Source organism: Caloenas nicobarica, chromosome 2 (assembly GCF_036013445.1).
Source record: "Caloenas nicobarica isolate bCalNic1 chromosome 2, bCalNic1.hap1, whole genome shotgun sequence".
Classification (NCBI taxonomy): Eukaryota; Metazoa; Chordata; class Aves; order Columbiformes; family Columbidae; genus Caloenas; species Caloenas nicobarica.
The window spans coordinates 10,152,375-10,174,464 of NC_088246.1; the positions used below are offsets into that span (position 1 = coordinate 10,152,375).

General features: G+C 35.7%; 1 protein-coding gene across 2 annotated transcripts in view; it reads left to right on the top strand.

The window, feature by feature from the left end:
- The window catches only part of UBE3C (ubiquitin protein ligase E3C), an 81,030-nt gene that overhangs the window by 28,626 nt on the left and 30,314 nt on the right, over positions 1–22,090 (top strand). Inside the window, exons 11-18 of one of the 2 annotated variants that reach the window (XM_065628421.1) lie at positions 1,197–1,283; positions 2,001–2,158; positions 2,719–2,951; positions 7,923–8,027; positions 9,135–9,222; positions 12,388–12,485; positions 15,776–15,908; positions 20,294–20,541. In XM_065628421.1, coding sequence (XP_065484493.1) covers positions 1,197–1,283; positions 2,001–2,158; positions 2,719–2,951; positions 7,923–8,027; positions 9,135–9,222; positions 12,388–12,485; positions 15,776–15,908; positions 20,294–20,541 — 1,150 coding nt within the window. The remainder of the gene's footprint in view (positions 1–1,196; positions 1,284–2,000; positions 2,159–2,718; positions 2,952–7,922; positions 8,028–9,134; positions 9,223–12,387; positions 12,486–15,775; positions 15,909–20,293; positions 20,542–22,090) is intronic. The other variant, XM_065628422.1, reaches the window with a different exon arrangement.

The window sequence follows — 22,090 nt, forward strand, 5'->3', positions numbered from 1 at the left end:
ATGTTCTAAAATCAATTGCCGCTTAAGCCATTTTCAAATGTTTTTAAGTGCTTACTTGTATTTTACTTTTTTCCTTAATGAAATGTGTGCTTCTTTCCCTTTTGCCATCTGGTGAATTTTAATTTATCCCTGTGGTCTGTAATAAATAGTGTTTTTTCAGGCAGCAGTACTTCTGGTCTACCATCCCTGTTCCCGTTTCCCAGCCTCCAACCTCTTGTATGCGTGGTCACAGGGAATTTAGATATTACGAGGCTACTGACCTCTGAGAGGAGATGTGGACTTGAGTATCTGTTTTACCTTATTTATTCTAATAGTAATTAGGAGACATAGGAAAGTAGCATTTAGAATAACTCACTGAACGTAGTCCTTCAGGATCAAAAAAATGGCAGTTTAGTCAGGTCAAATCCTATTTGGTTTGCTAGAAGGCATAAATTGCTTCAAATTATCTTTGTCACCTATGTTGCTTCCTGCAGCGTTTAAAAAATAGGCTGGGGGAGACCTTTTAATTCCAGGAAGCTTTTTGTTTCTCATTTCTATAAAAAGTTCATCACACCATAATTACGGTCATGTATGTAACTGATTTGTGAACATACACATTTATTTTTACAGGTGTATAAATCATTTTCCGTCTACAGATGGTGGATTAGTGTATGTGTATGGGTGGCTGTTCTGACAGACATTGTTCTGTTGATGATGTTCTGTTTATTTCTGCCATGCAGAAACATACCCATAAAATTGCTACATAATTTAAAATCAATAGTTACTTCTAGCATAAATTAACTTTAGGGTGTTTTAATCTGCTTTTCACAAAAGTGAACACTTCTCTGAAGTGACCTGTTAACTACTTGGGATGGTTTTCTATATTAGAATTTTTAAAAATCCCAGATAAATAACTCAGAGTGTATGATATTTTTATTTAATGTGTGTTTAATGTTGTAGAATATGGGAAACTTGCGTCTATGTAGCGTGTTTTGTTGCTGAGTTAATGAAAACTGTGTATTTTAGGTAAAAGAATTTATATCTTGTTTTTCACCTTTGGGGCTTTCACTAGATTTTATTAGAATAAGAACCTGAAAAAAAAAAATTTGAATTGTTAATGTTTGAGAAATGCTTGACAGAAAAGTTCTTATAGAAGCATTGTGTTTTGTGAATACAGTATTTTGGAAGACACAATTTATTTGGACTTCTTCTTGCAGGCTTCTTTATAGTTTAGCCTTTAATGCCAGATTCCTGAGGCATCTTTGGTATTTGATATCTTCAATGACTACACGAATGATTACAGGGTATGTATGACACTATTTCTGAAACGGAGGCTTTGTTAAAATAGAGCATATCTACTGAAAAGAGAATGAGACAATTGGTGGTATGACAGTGCTTGTGGAAGATGACTGAAAGCAAAATAACAGTTACTTAGCTCCTATGATATCACAAAACTGAGCAAAATCTTGGGAACTGGACAGTTCCAATAATTACAGGTAAAGGAATTAAATCTTTATTTAAAATAAGGTGGATGTTTTTGTAGTTTTTGGAGTGCTTATTAGCATTAATGAAACAAACACTGAAGCTCCGAGTACTCCATCCCAAGTATGTGAGATTTAGCTCTTACGCTTTGACTAGTCCAGAAGTCGATGGTGGCAGGAGCATGTTCCCAGCAACGCAGGATTTGGACCTACAGATTTGTTCTGTGCTGACACGTGGATTAGTTACCCTCTTTGTTTTGTGTCACTGTTCTAAAGCAGAAAGTATCTGCAGTCTATAATAGTTGATGCTAAAGTTTATATAAATCATCAAGATACTGAGATACTACTGTGACAAGAACTTAGAAAAAGTAACCTTATGTTGCAAGAATGGGAAATAGTAGTTATTTAAGTGAGAGTGCCCTCCTTATTTTGCCGTAGGAACTGCTGCTAAATATTTTTACAAGAACGCTGAAGCTAATACTGTTTTCAGAGTATTTAATTAAGTAACCGTGTCATTAATTTAGCATTTTATATTTTAAGGTCTATGGTGCCACTCCTTCAAGTGATTTCAAGAGGCTCTCCGATGTCTTTAGAAGACTCTAGTCGAATTATCCCTCTCTTCTACCTTTTTAGTTCTTTGTTTAGTCATTCACTTATTTCTATTCATGATAATGAATTCTTTGGTGATCCAATAGAAGGTGAGTTTCAAGCATACTGAGTAGCAGCATTTTGCAAAATGTTTTTGTGTGAGGCTGTGGAGTTCCCCGGGCGATGATTTGCTGACATCTGTGGGGAAGGCTCTTCTGGACTGCCTTGCTGATAGTCCCTTGAGCACTCAGCTGTCAGCGGGCTCTTTTGTGGTGACTGCATTTAGAAAGAAGAGAAAAAAAAATGATGGATTGCACCTTGGGAACCCTAGCTTTACAGGTTCTTAATCATGATAATTTTTAATGAGTTAGTGAAGCAAGTGAAGTTCTGGGCTGAATCTGTAGCCTAATGTAAAAATTGAATATAGCAGGAATCAATCATAAAAGAGAATAAGAGAATATTGTCGTTAAAATCATGGTGACTGCAAACAATTACAAGCCCTGATTGCCTTTATAAATGCTTAGCCATTCTCTTTTTGAGTGATGTTTCTTTTCTCTACCTTTAGATTTTGTGTGTGAATATTAAAGTTGCAATGAAATAAGTGTTTTTCTTATAACAAAATGCTAAAGAAAAAGTCATTTAAAGAAACTGAAACTTGTGTTTTCTGTAGTTGTAGGTCAAAGACAATCATCAATGATGCCTTTTACACTAGAAGAGCTTGTAATATTATCACGATGCCTTCGGGACGCATGTTTAGGAATCATAAAGCTGGCCTACCCAGAAACAAAACCAGAGGTTCGTGAGGAATATATTGCAGCATTTAGAAGTGTTGGAGTAACAAAAAATACAGAAATGCAGCAATGTATACAGACAGAACAAAAAAGGTGGATTCAGTTATTCAAGGTAAATTGTGTCAAATTTCAGAACATATTTAAATAAAATTTTCAGGCTTCTGCTGAAGATATGAGATCACCTATTTTTTTTTTTTTCCCCCCCTCTAATTGTACTTTTAACAGCTACAAGGAATATGGATTTGGGAAGGTTGCTTTTTGGCATATATGCTAAGCTTTGGGTAATTAAATTCTGAGAACAGTAGCAATTTTTTTTTTTTCTTTTGGTGACTCTTAATTTTCCAGCTTATCCTGCTTATAAAAAAGCTACTGTATAGAATATTGGTTTTAACTTGGACTCCCATCCAGCAAGATACTTAAACATGCCATTACCACTTTATGTAGGTGTGAAATTCTAACTGAATCATAGGACTACTCAAGTACTTCTGCATTAGAGGCTTCACTAAACTGGTACCAGGATGCACTGGTTTTGTTGGTACTACTCGTTTTGGGTTTGCTGCAATAGTAATGGGATGGTGAATCTGGCTAGCAAATGTAAACTTAATGTATGTTCTTTCTGGATATCTACCAATGTATTTCTGCTAGTTTTATCCGTGGCGTCCTACATAAGACATGAGTTAAGAGAAGCTGAAAATGTTGGCAGGAAAAACCTAATAGAACTGTTGCCGAAAAAAAGGAGTGCTTGACTTGTCATGAAAATTCTGCAGCAAACACATCTAGTCAGCTAAAATTGCTCATTAAAGAAGTGGGAGCAGAAGAAATGCATTTTCCAAATTGAATGCTAGATTTACAGTCTGTTTAATACTGGCGACCTCTCGCACACTAATGTTCAGTTCGAGTCATCAGCTGTCCCTTCAGGTCTTTTATCACTGCTTTTGTCAAGCTATCTATTTAATTGAAAGAAGTTAATTGAATGAAAATGATCAACTAAGCTTGTATTAATATTGCTAATGGAACTTTCTTCTTGGCCATGTTTGGAGAAAGATGTCATGCTAGACTTTAGGAAAGGCCCATTAAGGCTTGCACTTAACCTGATGGGCTAATTAAGGAATGCTTATTCATTCTACAAGTCTAAGATAGCCTCTATCCAGCCTATTCTGCCTGATTTTACAACACATTTCACTTATGAGCATAAGCAGTAATAGCACTGAGAGTAACTGATAATGTTTTGATTGCATTGAATACAGTCCTAATGCAGCACTGAATTTGTAATTTGCACGGATTGATCTAATATATGTTTGCACGATTTAATTTAATTACGTGTCTTTAAATTGCCAAATAAACTTTCGATTTAAAGGTCACAAGTGAAAACCCCAATATGTCTATTTTTCTAAGAAGGATGGTGTACTAGGGGTATTTTATATGTATGCGGTTTCTATCATGCCATCTTCTATTTCTTCTCTTTAGTTCATCATATTTAATCGATGTTTTCATAAGTGCCTTGTGTTTCAGGTGAATTTGATCACATTTTGCTGTCATTCAGAAAGCTGTAAAATCCCAAGTTACTCTGTCTCACTTTGTACTCTTAGTGTTTTCAGGAGCCAGACTTGTCTTCCAAAGAGCTGAATTACAAATGTAAATCTCGAGGGTATCTCAAAGGCTCTGCTTCTACCAAAAAAAAGTAGCTAACAACAGAGCCGCTGCTTACTCCTTCAGAATCATGTTGCTACAGATAAAAATTCATCACAAGCAAAGTTCATATCAAGACTACTGTATGCAGCACTCAGTCTTTCCTGAGGGCAGCTTCAGAATAGTGAGCAGTGAGCAGACAGCAATTTCTTCTTCCAAGTCATTAAAACAAAGCTAAAGTAGTTCCTCATAAATTTAAGGTGTTCAAGTAGAAAATAGTTGTATTTCTTTTACACAATGTCAAATATGTGAGCTTTTCAAAAGCTTTTGTAAGCTGTATGCAGACAAAAAGGCACATTCCTTCCCTATCATCTATGCTTTTAATTTCTTTTATTTTTTCTTTTAATTTCTCACATTTGTTTTGCGTATTTTCCACGGCATTGGTGTCTAATGAAATACATTCCTGCATATATATGCACACAAATACAGACTTTACTTCTGCAAGGTAATGGTAAATGTGAAAACAGTGAGACGGCTGACAATGATGTGCTTATTTGCTAGCAGAATAGAGGTCTTTGTAATGGAAGATGTACACGTGAAAATGTCTTTACTCAGCAGAATCCCCCTGTTTTGGCTTGGCATAATATTGAATAGTCAATGGTTACAGGTTCCGTAGAAGGACTTAAATTATGAGTGCATGAAAATGGGTTTTGTCAAGTAAAAGAATTATTTCATTATCTTGAGTTAATCCTGTGAAATGAAGTTGCTACTTTTGCTGAATTTTTGGTTTTGGATTTTACTTGCATTTGGCGCTTTATGGGAAAGAAATCTCCATTTTGATATTATTTATTGAAGTGGATCTTTCCTTTGAATAAAATACATACTTTAAAAAAAATTCACAGAGGAGTCCCGAGTTTAGATGGCTAGTATTCTCAGTACCCTTTAAGGTACCTTCGTTTAAGGATTCTTTAACTACTTGTAAAATATTTTATTAGCATGGTCTTCATTTGGATAATTTTTTCCGTGTTGTTTTTTTTGTTTGTTTGTTTGTTTGGGTTTTTTTGTTTTGTTTTGTTTTTTTACCTGTTAAGTATAGTGGTAATGGGACCACAGAGCTTCAGTGACTCATCTAACCTGCACTGAATTTTATAAGGGCAAGGTGATGAAAATTCCTGCGTAATCAGACAGTTCCCTTAATAGCATTCCTCTTTGTTCTGTCTTTATTCAAGACCTTACTTTACAAACTGGATCTTAAAAGGTCTTTTGTGTAGTATCTAGACACAGAATCCTTTAGAAGGCCCATTAAACTCTTTGTTACTCTTGACACCTGCCCATTAAGACTGTCTTTTAGCGAGATTACTTCAGAAAAGCTTTGTGTATGTTTTTTTTCCTATTCATTTTTCAAGTGCTGTAGTTCTAAGTTGAAAAACAGATGGCTGTTCATTGTAGCAGTGATAATGTCTTTTAGGTTAGTAATTTAATATTCTATTGATTCCACTTAATTATGTTTTATGTAGTGTTGGCCTAAGTTGGTTCTGCTTTGGAGAGAAGGCATACAACCAAGTACGACAATTGCGCTGAGATGAACTAGCTGTTAGCTTAATATCTCTACATTTTTTTCTTTTGTTGTCTGGATTGGAGGAAACTGCCAAGAAAAATATTAAAATTACGAAGACACCCTAGTGACCATGATAGCCAGTTTTCTTAGCCTCCCAATTTTGTTATAAAGATATGCGTAAACTAGTTATCTATAGAGTTTTCTCATTTTCTGACTGCGTGTATATAATAATGACAGAATTACCTTTCCTCATGTGAATTCCTTGTAAATAAAAGTGAATTAAACATAGTGGTTTAAGCTAATGTGCTTGTTGTTGGGTGAAGTACAGGCGTACGCATCGTCACCCACTATGGTTCAGTTGATAAGCAAAAATTTGTTAAATCACTGTTACCAGGTGGGTTTCAAGTAAATGCTTATACCCTCTGTTAGGAAAAGGCTTACTAACTTAACACGCTGAAGGGCTTTTACCTAACATTTTCTAGTTTGTAAAGAACGTTAAGATAATACAGTATATATGTGCATATTAAATGAGAATTACAACCAACCACTCCACAGGTATATTTTTAGGACCGTCGGGGCTTTTTGTGCTTCTTACCATGATTATTTTGTAATCCACCTTCAGGCATGTTTGGGCTAGGCCCATCTCAGGAGTGGTTTTACTTTCTGAATCGGGTATGTTGGATCCTTTAACAGGGTTTACTGGACAGTATAAACAACTGAGCGAATCACACTGGATCTGCTTTAGTAGAGACAAGAACCTTGGGGGTACAGTTAATTTGATAAATCGGTAGCTACTTCTTGATGAGAAGGTATTTTTTTTTCTCTTGGCAGCTTTGAGAATGTTAACAAGATACACATTGACAAGAAAAGGAGCCTGTAGTGTCTTTTCAGATGTAGACCTTTACCTGTGAAAATATCAGCATTGATTTTTTCACATGGATAATCACCTCTGTATTTAGTCAGGTGATATCATCAGCAGATACTTACGATTTCTCTGAGACATCTTTAGTTGGAAATGCTATGGTTTGTTACTGCAGAAACAAGAAGTAGTACTTTAGAGATGTAACTTTCGCTGTTATGTTTTGCTGCAAATGTAGTGGTTCTGCCCTTTCTTTACTTTCTGAAGTTGATGTTGGCTTTTGTACAGTTTGGCCATTATGAAGCACATCACATGAGCTTGTGCTGGCTAGTTAGTTACATTTATTGATTATAGGCACAAATACCCACTGTTAATTAGTTGATCTCTCAGATTTGCCTAGTGTGGAGTGATACAGGGACCTTTGTCTTGAGATGGAAAGCTAAATTCCATTCTTCTGTGGAGCATTTTCCTTGAAAAACGATGCACAGAAATTTAAGAATCTTCCTTCTTGTGGACAACGAAAACGTACAAGTTAACCAAGTTATTCAGAATCTCAGGTTTGAAATAAGAGGTGGCAAAGAGTAGCTGTATAGCTTTCTCTTCTGACACATAGATCTATTCACATGTTTAGTTTCTGAAAACCTATATTAGCAAAAAAAAAAAATCCATGTAAATGACAGTTGTATAAATTACCTGGTTAGGTGTTAACACTCTTTAAATAAGTAATTTAATGCCAGTAAAGACTTGTTTAAGCTTCCCTGGACTGGCATGCAACTTTTCAGATGTGCAGGGTTCTAGGATTACCTATTCCTAGGTAGCCCTAGTTCTTAAGTTTTGGATAATAAGCCGCTTTTTTGAGGACTTACAGGTGAGCCACACTTACATTCTAAGGTATTTAAGAGCAAGTTTTTGTAAGTTAAAAATAAGTAATAACTTCATACGTTACTGAAAGATTTTCTTAAGTTTTTGCTTCTGGATTATACAGTTTCATTCACAGTGCTAAATGTAGGTTGACTGTATGTGTTTCTAACACCCAGGTCATCACAAACTTAGTGAAAATGTTGAAATCTAGAGATACAAGGAGAAATTTCTGCCCACCAAATCACTGGCTCTCAGAACAAGAAAACATTAAAGCAGATAAGGTAAGAATAAAATCCTTTTCCACATAGCCTTACAGGTGCCAAAGTTTCAATGGTAAAATGCTTGATTCCTGACAGAATCAATGATGTTGACATTGCACAGATTTAGTGTGGTTTAAAACCTGGAGGAATGCTGCTTTTCTCTAATGTAAAAGTCTTGCATCTGTTAAGAAACTTTTATGTTAAATCTCATTTCCACTCCATAAAGTAGAACCCACTCTACAGTGCGACAGTGTAAGTCATCTGCATTTACAGCGGAGAACTGAGTATCTTGTAGCATTTTGTTGCATTTTATTTTCTAGTTATTTTAAGTACTTCTTATAGTAAAAATGCTAAATAAAAGAATTGCTTGATAGTGAGGAAAAAAACCCCTCAAAATTCTCTTCCAAAATAAAAGAAAATTCCAGAGTGTTTTCTGTACTTACCTCACCTAGAAATTACTTTTTTCCTAAGAGCATTTGAAAAAAATGACATTGTTTGAGCTTTGAAAGCACGTATGTACATGCAAAAGAAAACACTGATATGGATGTGCAAGTACGTTATTTGAATCATTGGAAACTTGGATCAGAAGCAGCTTGTTACACCTCAGGTTACCTTGTACTATTAGATGTCTTAACAGCGGGAAGTTTTGCATGGAATAGTTAACAGAGAACTCTTCTGGTTATTGTTGATGATTACACAGTTGCTTGCCTTATGTCCAAGATTTCAATTTCTGAGTGACAGTTCTTTATAGTTCTTAGAAAACAGTACCTACACACCTTAGAGAAAGTAGTAGAAGTCTTAAACTGTGATGCTAACCTGATCCTCAAGACAAAGTCAAGAGAATTTATTTGACATCTCAAAATTCAAACTTAACTTCTCTGGCATCTTAAATACCAGAATTTAATGTAACATTGCATGGTATTTTTAAATGATACATGGACTTTATATTATATTGTTATTAATATTGCAGCTTAGCTTTAAAGCACAAGGAGGAGGGATTAGAAATGAAGATACTTAGGCATTCAGACGTACTCTTGGATATGACAATTTTATGTATTTGCTATCTAATAGTAAATTGTAGTATGTAATTAGATAATACTTAACTGTAAAATACTGTTAATTGATTAGGTTACGCAGCTGTATGTGCCATCTGCTAGACACGTCTGGAGAGTCAGGAGAATGGGAAGAATAGGACCATTGCAATCTACTTTGGATGGTAAGATACTGTCTATGCAATTTTTGATTTACTAAGTCAAAATAACAGTTTGCCTGGTACAAAGAAAATCTACCTTTCGTAGAGCTCCATGGAGTATTTTGTATAAAAGTCTTACTGATAGCTGAAATCAAGGCAACCTTTCATAATTATGTTTCACATATTTTTTTAAAAAATATATTTGTATACGTGTGTGTATGTCTGCAGACTATTTCATGTATTTCAAGCTTATGCTGGCGTTGATGAGGGGAAATGATGAGGTGGACAAATGCTATGTGTTAAAAATATACGTATTAATATGTATAAAAGGCAGTTGCATAAGGTACAAAATGAAGTTGCAGAAGATCTAAAGCATTGGGGGTTTGCTTTTATTGTATGCTATAAATAAACTTCTTAATTATATATCAAACTGTAACAAATAAGCCTTAGGGACCATAAGTATTAATTGCTGTTTATAAATATTGTCTTTAATTAGATAAGGCAGAAATTTAACTCCTTGAATTACTCAAAAATATCTGGACCAGACATGTCAAGTTCATTTTCACTGGGGGGCCACATCAGCCTCCTGGTTGCCTTCAAAGGGCCCAGTGTAATTTTAGGACTGTATAAATGTATTAAATATTTTTATATTTAATTATAATTATATATATATATTTATATATATAATTATATATACAATATTTATTATAATAACATATAATATTATAATATTATATTATTATAAATATACATAATATTATATATTATATATAAATATTATATAATATAATATTATAAATATATAATATTATAAATATTAATATATAATTATATATTATATTATATAATAATATATAATATATAATAATAATACAAAATTAAATGTATTAAATATAAATTAAAAAAAATATTAAATATACTCCTATATTTATGAGTATAAATAAATATCCCCATTTTCTTCCATTGCCCTACATGGTTCTTGACAGCTATACCCTGCATGTTTTCCACTATGAGACCTGTGCCACGTTTATTAATTCCAGATTCTCCCCCATGCTCCTAGTCTGCTGGTCTCCTTGCCCCCGTACATACCATATCTTGAGCTCTCTCCCTTGTCTTTCTTCCCGTAATAGCACCAGTTCCTGTGTTTCATTACTTGCCTTGCTCTGGGCAGTTGGTGGATAAGGAGCCCCCACTGTGGCTGGTGTGGAGCAGCTACGCGCCCTCATTTTGCTGGCTGGTGGACAGAGCAGATAACTGAGCTGTCCTTGCTCTTTCTGTAATCTAATCACTAAAGGAATTTCTCTGTCCAGTTGAAAACTTTAGCAAAACTTCATATTTTTTGAATCTCCTATTCTCTGTCAAAGTTAAAATTCAGCTGGTTAGCTCAAAAAGCGTGTTGGAGGCAAGATGGTGAGGAAAGATGTCACAGTGTGTTGTGTAAACCTCCTTTTCACATGAAACCAGGCTAAAAAAAGTGCAGTCAACATGAATGTGTGAAAACAAGCACGTAACAATGTGCACATGACCTGTTTAATCCCTCTTGACTCCATATGGGTTAAAGCCAATTAGCATGAAAGTACTGCTGAATCACATATGGTCATGTTTATTTGTGCTTTTTCATTTACTTAAATGGCAGGCTTGTGAGTTCTAAATGCCCTCTGTATTGATGACTCCATCCTATATTTCTCTTTAAAGAAAGAAGCCATGATGGAGAAATGCAGATAAAATTGACTAATTGACTGGAATAATTGAACTGTCGAAGTTATGTAGTAGTTTACCTTTGCTGTACACGCACTTTTTATTTAAAATGCTTTTAACCCTTAGCTTAATAGGCTGCATACATTGACTTTAATTAAAAATGTTTACTAAGTAAAGAAAGGGTAATAACAGGTAAGCATTTTATCAGAAATTCCAAAAGCTTGCAATGTTGAAACCTGCCCCAAATTTATACGCATCAAGTATAGTGATGTTTTGGGTCAGTCATGTCAAATTGGTGCTTAAAATATCTGGACTTAAAGTGCTTTGAGGAGTGGGGGGAAAAAATAATAAAAATTGAAGTGATGTCTGGTTGCAGAAGGGCAGCAAAATGCACCACAGGTAGGAGCCAGAGGAAGAGCTCGAAGTTGTCATCATAAAATTCCAGACTGGGTAGTAATGTGCAGCATTTAGTTCCGTTTTGTAAAATGGTTTATAAATAGTCTAGACTCTGGACTCTTTTTTTTTTTTTTTTTTTTTTTTTTTTTTTTTTTGAGAAGGTGGTTATTAAACATGAAAGTGAAACAGCTAAGGAGTTGTGGATTTTGTTTCCTCTGTAGACTGAAGCTAGGTGGACCTTTAGCCACAGTGTCTATAGTCAGTGAGCAATACCTTTTTTTTGGCTGCCATTAATTTGCAGTCAGATATATGCTCAGAAACTGAGTTTCTTCCCGTGAAGTTAGAGCAGGATTGTCACATCTACTTGTGCATCACCCAAAGTGGAGTTTCTTTCCTAAAAACATCCTCTGTGGGTATAGGAAGGTTCAAAGGAGCTGAACGAAAGCTTGGGAACCTCATGCAATTGAGTCTCGCTGCTGTCGGTGCTTGAATTCTTTTATAATTTTTTTTTTTTTAATTGAGCACAGTACACAGTTTCTTGATGTTCTTTTCACTATTTCAGCAATGAGTAAGATTTAATGTGATCACCATGACCTCGCTGTTGGGAGAGAAAACCCATTGAAATAAATGTTATCTTTCTCTTTGTTTCATTAGATTTGGTTTAATTATTAGTTAGATGTTAGATGTTGTACTTGAAAGCACAATAGCTTTGAAGTATTTTGAGCACTGGGTTGAGAATATTGTGTATTCTTGCAATGAAAGTTCTAACTACTGAAAAATTCTTGTCTACTATCATATGTTTTTCTTAATTGGAAAATTAAAATGTCAAAAATAAGAAAATAACTTTTCTTCTAAAAAAAAAGTGGGAGTGCTTATTTTTGTACACATTTTGTTTTCAGTGTATTTGTACTACTTATGTTTCAGTTTGTGTGCAGAAACTGTTTAAATAAAGGTAAGGCCTAGTGTAACTGTTTAGTAAATAAACTATTTTAATGTATGTATTTTTGTACAAAGTAAATTGAGTCACTAGATACAAAATAAACTGTTTAAAAAATATTATTTCCAAATCTTTAAATTTATTGTTTCTATTTTAAGTGGGTTTGGAACCAGCACCTCTTTCTGTGTCTGAAGAACGACAACTTGCAATTCTGACAGAGCTACCTTTTGTAGTTCCTTTTGAAGAGAGAGTAAAGGTACCTAATTTCTAATTTCATATACATTTTTTTTTTTAGTTTTTTGTTTTCAGTAAGTGTAAAAAGATCACTTAGCTAAGTACAGAAACTGGATTGTTTCCCTGCAGAAGGATACGACAGGTCAGTGTTTTTCTTCAGTACGCACGTGTCAATGAACACTTGAAGTTAATTACTTTTCTCTTTTTTTAATAGTTATATTACCATTTGTAATAATTGCATTAAAATAAAAAACATGTATTCCAAGATGCATGAGAGCAGTTACATGTTTACAGTAAACTGCAGTCCTGATTCAATGGTTGGTCTACGTGGTTGCACCCTCTTGTGGTGAGCAGAGCACTAACTGGTTGTGTATCTAATGAACAGATTGCAAGGTCAAGACTGGAGGCTTTTGTGCAGTGGGCGGATTTACTCAGAATGAGATGATGGATGTCCATTTGGGGAAAATAACGCCTAAAGATTAAGTTTCTGCATTCATAGCTGAGTAGCTGAACTTTAATAGAGTTTGTAGTTTAAAACATGCAAGGTTCTTGTAGTAGTTGATTTGCTTCTGAATGCTTTCTAGATTTTAAATAAGTAATTGTCAGTTCTGTTACTTATTCCAGTTTGCATCACATATATATATATAGATATATATTTTAAAAGCTGTTATTCTGTTACCCATATATTTTTTTTTTCTGAACTGCTTTTGTTGTCAGAAATATCAGTTACTTAAAAACTGCTCTCTGGAGTGTCATAGAAACATTAAGTTGCAAGACACCAACAAGGGACTGAAGGATAGTTCCATAGGGAAAGTAAATTGGTATCTGTCAAAGAAAGTGTCAGCTTTGGTAGGATAGAGGTGTTTTGTCCAGGCTTCTATTAAACAGTTGTTCCAACGTAACATCTTAATACAGTGTAGCAATGTTGCACGGGAATTAGAGGGAAACAGTTGGGAGTGACTTCAAGCAGGGATCTCTGTGTCATGATTTGGTCACTGTCTACAACCTTTGGACTTCTTCAAGCTGTGTTAAGCTTCACATATTTTAGGTTTCTGGAATTCATAAAACCTTATTTGGTTTTATCACAAAACCTGAAATCATAACAATTGGATGAGACCTTGGAGAGAAGGATAAAACTGTAGACTGAACTCTTGTAGTTCCAAGAAGAGTTCCTCTTAGACTGCTTTTTGAACAAAGTATGAACTTTTTTTGTGTAATAGTAGGAGTCAGCATTCTTTTGGAGTCTCCTATTGTCTCTGCAAAACAACTTGCAGTAAGGGAAGAAGATAGCTTATTGTGTTTTGGTTTTGTGTGGGGTTTTTTTTGGTCTTTGTTTTTATTTACTTATTTCTTCAGTTGCCACCTATTACACTGTAATGATGTAATACAGCTCAGTGCTGTTTCCATGTCTGGGTTGTTGCATGTGTCCTTTCATTTTCTGACTTCTTCATGAGGTTTTTACCTTGAACTATATGCATTTACTGAGTCTGGTTTTATGGCCTTCTGCCCCTGGAGGATTTTATTGTCTTTAGCCTTAAGGGGCATGATGGTGTGCAGCTTTCAATCTGATGTTTACCTGTGGGAGGTAATGAATCCAATTTGTATAAAGTGCCTTGGTTCTCGCTTACTTAAGCCACACTTTTACCAGCTTGCCTATGGTGATGTTGCGTCTTATGCTGTGTACTTCAGTCAGCATTGTTCACTTTTTCATGTGTTACTCTGAAGTCATTGTAAATGCTTCAGTTATGCATTAGGGTTTTTATTTTCAGGACTGGCATAGGCATGAACAATGGATTATATAGAAATCCAGACTCTGTATCAAGAATTTTGCTATAAGAGATACCTCCAAGTGATTCTTTCCATCTAGTGTTGTGTAGCAATAGTTAATAAACTATATCTAGTCATGCTTCGGGCAGGAGAATGGTGGTGAGCATGTAATCATGCCCTGTACATAAAAAGGAGGTGTCTGTGTGTCTTGATGTCATAGAACCATAGAAGAATTTAGAGTGGAAGGTGCCTCTGGAGGTGGCACGTCCTTCTGGCAGGTCCACATGCTTCCTCATAGAGGAACAACTTCAGCATTGGATCAGGATGCTCAAAGACTTGCCCAGATGAGTTTTAACTGTCTCCAAAGATGAAGATTTCACGAACTCTTTGTGTAACCTCTTCAATACTTAATCACTCTCAATATTATTTTTTTTCCTTATTATTTCCTTATTCAGCATTTCTCTTTCTGCAGCTTATGACTATTTCCTCTTGTCTTTCTGCTGTGTACCTTAGGCAAGAATCTGGATTTGTCTACACTGTGAATCTTCCTGGTTGGAGAACATCTCCTCCACTAGCTACAGTTGTCCATAGAAACAGTAGTTTTGAGACCTTACTCCAACTTTGTCTGCTATTGTCAGGTTTTGCTCTTTCACGGTAAATTTGTTGGTTTTGAACATCCATGGAGACTCTTACTTGATCTTCTTAGTTAAGAAAGCAGTGTGTGATATTATTGGGAGGTTACATCCCTTGGAAAATGTGCTAGACTGTTTACTGAATATGGGAAAGGTGCACGAGAGGACGTAGTAAGCAGGCACTCCCTGGATTGAGGGTATATTGAACATTATTGCACATTAGCCAACTGCCTCTCATGCTGCTACTTGGCAAAGAAATACAGTTACCTACAGTTACTCTTCAGGTGAACTGCAACAGGTTCCTGTTGCAAAGACTTGGTAGGGACAATGTGAAGTTGAATTTGTACTTCAGCTGGCATTATTTTTTTTTTATTTGGTATGATGCTCTGGTTCTTTTTTTAATATGACAGTACTATCCATTATTTTGCTTTGAATTATTTGCTTACAGCTCCTGAGAGAACTGATACCTAATTTCTTGTTGCCAGGAATGTTCCTAAACATAAAAAACTGACAAAAAATTGTTTACTAGTATTGAGGATTGCCTCTGTGTGTGCAGAATACTTGTGACTTTTTCCCTTTGTTTTTGAATACTTTGCATTTCAGAGATCTGAAAGTTAGGGAGAGGAGACTGGAATCACTGACACAAAGTCTGTAGATGTGCCTCTTTATTTAGAAAGAACTGAGGGTGATATCTTAGCATGAAAAAGTTTTTTGTATGTCTATCCCCTCCTTCCCTCCCCTGGGACATGGCTCTGTATTAAGTTTCTGCAGCTCAATGAGGGACAAGACAAATCACTTGAAAGTGAGTGCCCAGAACCAACTCAAAGGACAGTAATAGTAGTGAATGACTACCTCTTGTTGAATATTTATATCTGCACAATGACATGGTTTCTCTTTTCACTCATTTTTACAGATTTTTCAAAGGCTGATCTATGCTGATAAACAAGAAGTTCAAGGAGATGGGCCATTTTTGGATGGCATTAATGTCACTATCAGAAGAAATTATATTTATGAAGATGCTTATGATAAACTTTCTCCTGAAAATGGTAGGTTTACAATTACGTTATCATCAGCTTGTTTAGAACATTTAACCGTTCTTACCGTGTAGTTACATATTTGCTTACTTGAGTAGGATGTTTGACGTGTATCAGCTCTTAGGGGTGAAAGTCCTTAGGAAGTTAAATTTCCTCTGTTTACATAAAGTAATCTCATCTAATCACATTCTTTCTGATTGTTGCAGTCTCATTCTCTTTATCACACCCTTCCTTAGTTCAAAGCTACTTTTAGGGGGCTTTTCTTCCCATTTACTTGTCCAAATAACTCTACTTTGTATATTTATTTGTGTAGTTCATTATTTATTATCTGCTTGGGTAATCCATGTCAACAAAAATACCTGGACTGCTCAGGATTTGCTAGGTACAGTGTGGCTGACGAGGGTAATGTAGTGCACTTTGTAGTGACAGTATGTAGTAGTATATATTGTACCTCAAAGATTTAAATTATAGTGTAGTGTGAATTTCTGTGAGAGCAGCTGCTCTAGAAGCCGAAATTCCAATGTAGATAGAGCCTGCCAAAATAAAGTCTTAATAGTTATGTGGTATTTTTGCATATAAAAATATTTGCCAAATACTTGAGGTTTGCCATCTGAATCTCACCTGCTGTGCCATGTAGGTTTCCTCCTGGACAACTGCCCAGTTTAGAGAAGAGGAGGAAGAGGTGTTGGTATTCTTGGTTTCTATAAAATTACTGGAGGTTGTGCCTTTTCTTAATTTTTTTTAGTAGAAGTGAAGATACTATTCTATTTATAAATAGGATTTTGTATTTCAGTACCTATGTTTGAAACTGTAACTACCTGAAAGAGATACATTTAGACTGATTTATATATATTTTTTTTTAAATTTTAAATTAAGTAAAAATTAAATCCTCCTTTTTTTGGAAGTTTTGAAGCCTAATCAGGAGGTGTTGCTGATATAATCATGTGGACATCAGAGGTGCAATTGGCTGTTCGGGCTCTTTCATAGTTGTGAATAGCTTCATTGTACTAAGTTTAGTATGAGTCATTTAGTAGTTTCTTGAAAAGAGAAAGATGAAATTGAATTGGAAAACAGAAAAAGTTGAGTCTGTTGTGGTTCTTGCTCCCCTCCTCAATGTATGAAAATACAATTCAGAAACTGCAGTCTAAGCTTTTGAATAATGCGATGTTGAGTAACAGGAAAATCAACCTATTTGTTTAATAAGAAGACAGCTTGAAAAGCGAAACGCTTTTTCTGTGAAGACTATATTTCTACTTAGTTTTATTAAACTACAAAAGCAGTTTTACTATAGTGTTTCCTAAACTTAACCTGCAGTCTGACAGCCAGGGCACTGGGATGTATTCCACCTTTAGCGAGGTTACGGGCAATGCGAAATTGAGTGGAGTAACTAATACACTGGAAAGTCAGATTGTCACTCAGGCAGCCCCTGACAGACTGAAGAAAAGAGTTTCTAGGAGCTTCATGAAGTTTAGGAAAGACTAAAGCAAAATTTTGTACCTGGGGTGTAATAACCCCCTGTAGGAGCACAAACTGAGCACTGACCGGCTGGAAAGATGTTTTCAGTAAAGGACCACAGGGTTCTTCATGGACAACAAATACAACAAATAAAGAGTTCCCCTTGATGAGATGAAAGCTCGCTGCATGCTGGGCTCTGTTAGGAAGAACATAGCTCATGGTTTCAGCACTGATGAACAGTGCCAAGCTTTGGACATCCCAGTACGAAAGAAGACATTAACATAAAGAACGGGTCCTGCAGAAGGCCACCAGAGCAATACAGGGGACTAAAACATGTGGCATGTGAGAAGAACCTGAGAGAACTGGGTTTGTTCAGTCTCAAACAGAAAAGGCTGAAGGGAAATTGTTATTGCTGTGACTGGGAGGCTACAGAAGCCAGTTTGATAAGATGCAGTGGTGACTGGAAATTTCTATATATATATAAAAAGCATTTCACTTACTAAGTACTGAAATGCACTGTCCAGAGAGGTGGTGAAATCTCCATCATTGGAGAACTTAAGAGGACCGAGGCACTGAGCATCCTGATCTACCTTGGAAGTTGGCCTTGCTTTCCAGTGTGGGATTTTTGAACTATATGAGATCTCTTCCAACCTGAACTGTTCTATGATTCTGTCAGGCTTTCTGTTCAGCAAAAAGAGCTTTTATATCACTACAAAATATGTCTTCTTATACAAGTACATAGTTCCAGGTAATGTTTGCAGCTGTTCCTTGGGAAGAAAGTTACTCATAAAAAGGCAACAAGAGAGAACCCAATAAGCTTGTAGCAAGTGATTGGAAGCAGAATGATCTCTCGGTGAAGATTTATGTCTCGCTTAGAAGTACAGAGAAGCCACAGTGCTAGTTGACCATTGAAGACAGAAAGTCTATTTTTCTGCATGTGTGTATGATGTACCACCTATACACGTACATATATACACACACATATATATATGTATGTATATATATATATACACACAGTGCCATCTGGTACTGTACCACTGCAGCACTACTGCTATTGAACATCAATGAAGACTAATTTAGAAGGCTGGATCTTTGTAAAAATGCCAGTATTCTGAGACAGTGTATTTTTAATTTTTTTTAAACCATTTTAGTTCTGGAGTAGGTCAAGCACGATGTGGGAGGGCAGAAAAGAAGAAATTCCTGAAAATCATGAGAGACAATTTCAAGACTACAGACTGAATTGATTAAAATCGATTTGGGAGATTGAACGGATGACTGATGAGGTCCTGGAATTGGTCAGGAGAGGGCAAAGAACGTTCATTTGGAAGAGGCGTCCAGTTTGTCTACTGGCCCTGAAAAGAAAGCGGTTCAGCGTTGATGTTTCCATAGTACATTAACCGAGGTCATTAAGAAAACAACCTTGGAACAGCAGGAATGTACTAGATTGGTTCTTGTAGGTTTAAATTTTTTATTTGGGTGTCGTATGCTTAAAAATATGCAAACATCTATTAATTTTTTCCTTCTCTGTAACTGAAATTTTCAGCACATTGTGTAATAGCGGATTCCAGTAACAATTTAGTTACATTCTAGATGTATGAGTCATAAAATGGAACTATTTTTCAGAGGTTGCACTAATTTGGAGTCCACCTCTACCTGATCACCTGTTTTGACACGTGACTTTGTTTTAAGACCATATTTCCCCCCCTTGCTATAAAACTGGTTGTCAATGCACAGAGGAAGAGACAACTGATTTTCTTCATAAGGCTCCAAAAAGCACCAAACAAACATTTTCCATATATAAAAGCTTTAACATTAATGCTCAATATCTCAGGAGTCTCCAGGCAAAGCATCCCTGTGTGCTTGAGACTCCCTCCTGCTGGTGCACACGTGTTCTGTTTTCTTGTTTTGAGTGGTGATGAGATAGTGGACCTGTTGCAGTGCCTGGGGCTAAAAATGGCCATCTTGTATTTCAGGCCAGCAGAATTCTTATGCAGGAGAGCATTTCAGTCAAATGAAGAGCTAGTGGGTAATTTTAAAAAAAATCTAGGTGTGAAACTTGTCAAGAGACTGGCAAGTTACCAGTAGATGTAGAGGCATTTGCGAATGGGAGAGTGCAAGTGCAACACTTAGTGGTTCAGGAGAAATTCTGTTGCTACAAGTTGCTGCAGATTTGTTCCTGGACATCAGCTGCCCATCCATAGTCTGTGTGCATTTGTGTGCAGAGGAGCAGCAGATGATTTTATTGTTATTATTACTGGTTGCTTTGCTGGGATGCAAGAGTAGTTAATGCAAGGGTTCAAACAAAAGCTGTGTATTTGGTTAGATCTTCAGTGACTTGAACAAAAAGGAATTCCTTCCCTCTTACGTAGACATCATTCAAGGGCTAACAACTGCTTGCTCTCTCAAGTAGCAGCCTTCTGTGAAACACACAGAACATGCTGCAGAACGTGTCCATCTTTACCACACCTTGCTCTCTGCAATTACATGACATAGCAATGAGTCCAAAGTATCAAAAATATTAAGTTCCATTTCGAAGAATATTAGGTAATGGTGTAGCTTAACAGTCACCCCTCAAAGTGAGTGCAGTGCTTATTGACGGTTCCTTCAGACAGGATAAAGTTGAACCTTGCATTCAGAATGTTTTACATAAGTAGAATTTTCAGATTATTCTTGGGCCTCTTAAAATATTTTGTAGGGATTTTTTTTCTTCCCCTACTAGTGTAGGGAAGGCAAGACCCTTTGTACAGAGTGAGTTTCACATACTAAATATCCCAAAATTCAAGCCCGTAATAGAATTTTTTGCTACAGTATTATTTACTAGTTAATTTTTTTACTATGAAATTAGTGTGGATGCATCTGTATGTGTAGTTACATGTGGTTTTATTCAAACAAAATTCAAGCAGACAGTTGTATTTGAGTTTGTATCTCTTCTTTCTCTGCAGAACCTGACCTAAAAAAGCGCATTCGTGTTCACTTACTTAATGCACATGGTCTTGATGAAGCTGGTATTGATGGTGGTGGAATTTTCAGAGAATTTCTGAATGAACTGCTTAAATCAGGATTTAACCCTAACCAGGGATTTTTTAAGACCACCAATGAGGGACTTCTTTACCCCAACCCTGCTGCACAGATGCTCGTTGGAGACTCTTACGCCCGACATTACTACTTCCTTGGAAGAATGCTTGGAAAGGTAAAACCAGCGTTGTGTGATATAAAGCTGTAGCAGTACTGAAATTATTCAGTAGGCTTTGGTGGTTTTTTTCTTTTTAGATAAGGGTAGATGGGAAAAAATTGTTTTCTAGACTTGAGGAAAAATAACTTTCAGATGTTCAGTCGGAGCATTTTTTCCACAGATCACCTAAATTTCTGTTCCATTTCAATAAGTTACATACTTAAGAAACAGAGAGAGTTTGAGATACCCTGACTGCCAGTGCAGCAATGTGTGCATGTCTGCTTCTGTGTTTATCCTCTCCCTTAAGGTTCCGTTGATTGCAGCCAATAGAACTACTCTATAATTTGACTGCAGTTACATTTTCACTGTTTGGAATAAATGGAATTAATGTTTTCAGAAACAAACAGTTTCTAATTGCATGAGGTACAATTCTTGCTAACATTTAAAATTTCCCATGAGCGTTTACCACACTTATGAGCTGCATGCAAATTAACTTTCATTTATTCTGCTTGTTTTTTCATACATTTTGTATCGTTCTTAAGTTTTAGTTGGTATTTTGGTGTTGTGAACGTTCAAAGACCAACACACCTGTTGAGCTAGATGAAAAATAGAGGAGGAAAAGAAAAAAGAGAGAGAAACCATTAAAAACATTCATTAAATTAATTTTTTTAGTGGTCAGATTTTGTACTGAGGCTGTTTCCTTCTAAGCCCTTGAAATCATTTTTGTAAAGCTTATAGTTATGAAACAAAGTTTGGAATACAAACAGATGTTGGCAAACCTGAGTCATTGAAACAGAGTGCTGTTCTTTAGATCTGCCAGTCAGCTGATTTAAACTGCCACTTTATAGGCAAATTCTCTGCTAGTGCATCATAGCTATTGCAATATCAAAACTTGTTAAATAATGAAAATTTAAAATCAGCTGTTTGAACAGAAGAATCTTGGAAGGATATTCCTGCTCTTAATGGGAGATGGGTTCAGTACTAATACAATGGTTTGTAATTATGATCTGTGTTACATATCCAAGACTTCATTTTCTTTCTGCACCTGTTGATTTTTGGAGTGGGGAAGCAAATTCTGCTGTGGTATTGTGAAGAAGTTACTTCACTCGAAAAATGTTTAGTGTTTATCTAGGAAAGGGGCAGGGCTCATTCATTGAGGGGAAGTTTGAAACATTTTTTTCAAAAAAAGATTGCAATATTGAATCTTTAATTTCCTCTGTCAAAACAACACACTGACTTATGTAATTGGTTTTCAAATATTAGCATAAAGGCAGAAGTTGCAAAGTGTGTTTTATCTCCCATAGGGTGCTACAACTATAGTTTTGATTTTGACATTTTAAAATCAAAAGTGCTATTATTTAACATTTCGAAAGTATAAATTGTTTTTGTATTTGCAGTATGTTTACATAAGGTAAGAATTGACAGCGTTATTTAATAATTACCCCTACCCAGGTGCACAGACACCTTTTTAGTAGTGTATTTAGAGACTTGATGAATTAAACAGAAAGATAAGGCACGACCATGCTATTCAAAACCTGCCAGTGTTGTGGTCTCGGTTAAGTTATTG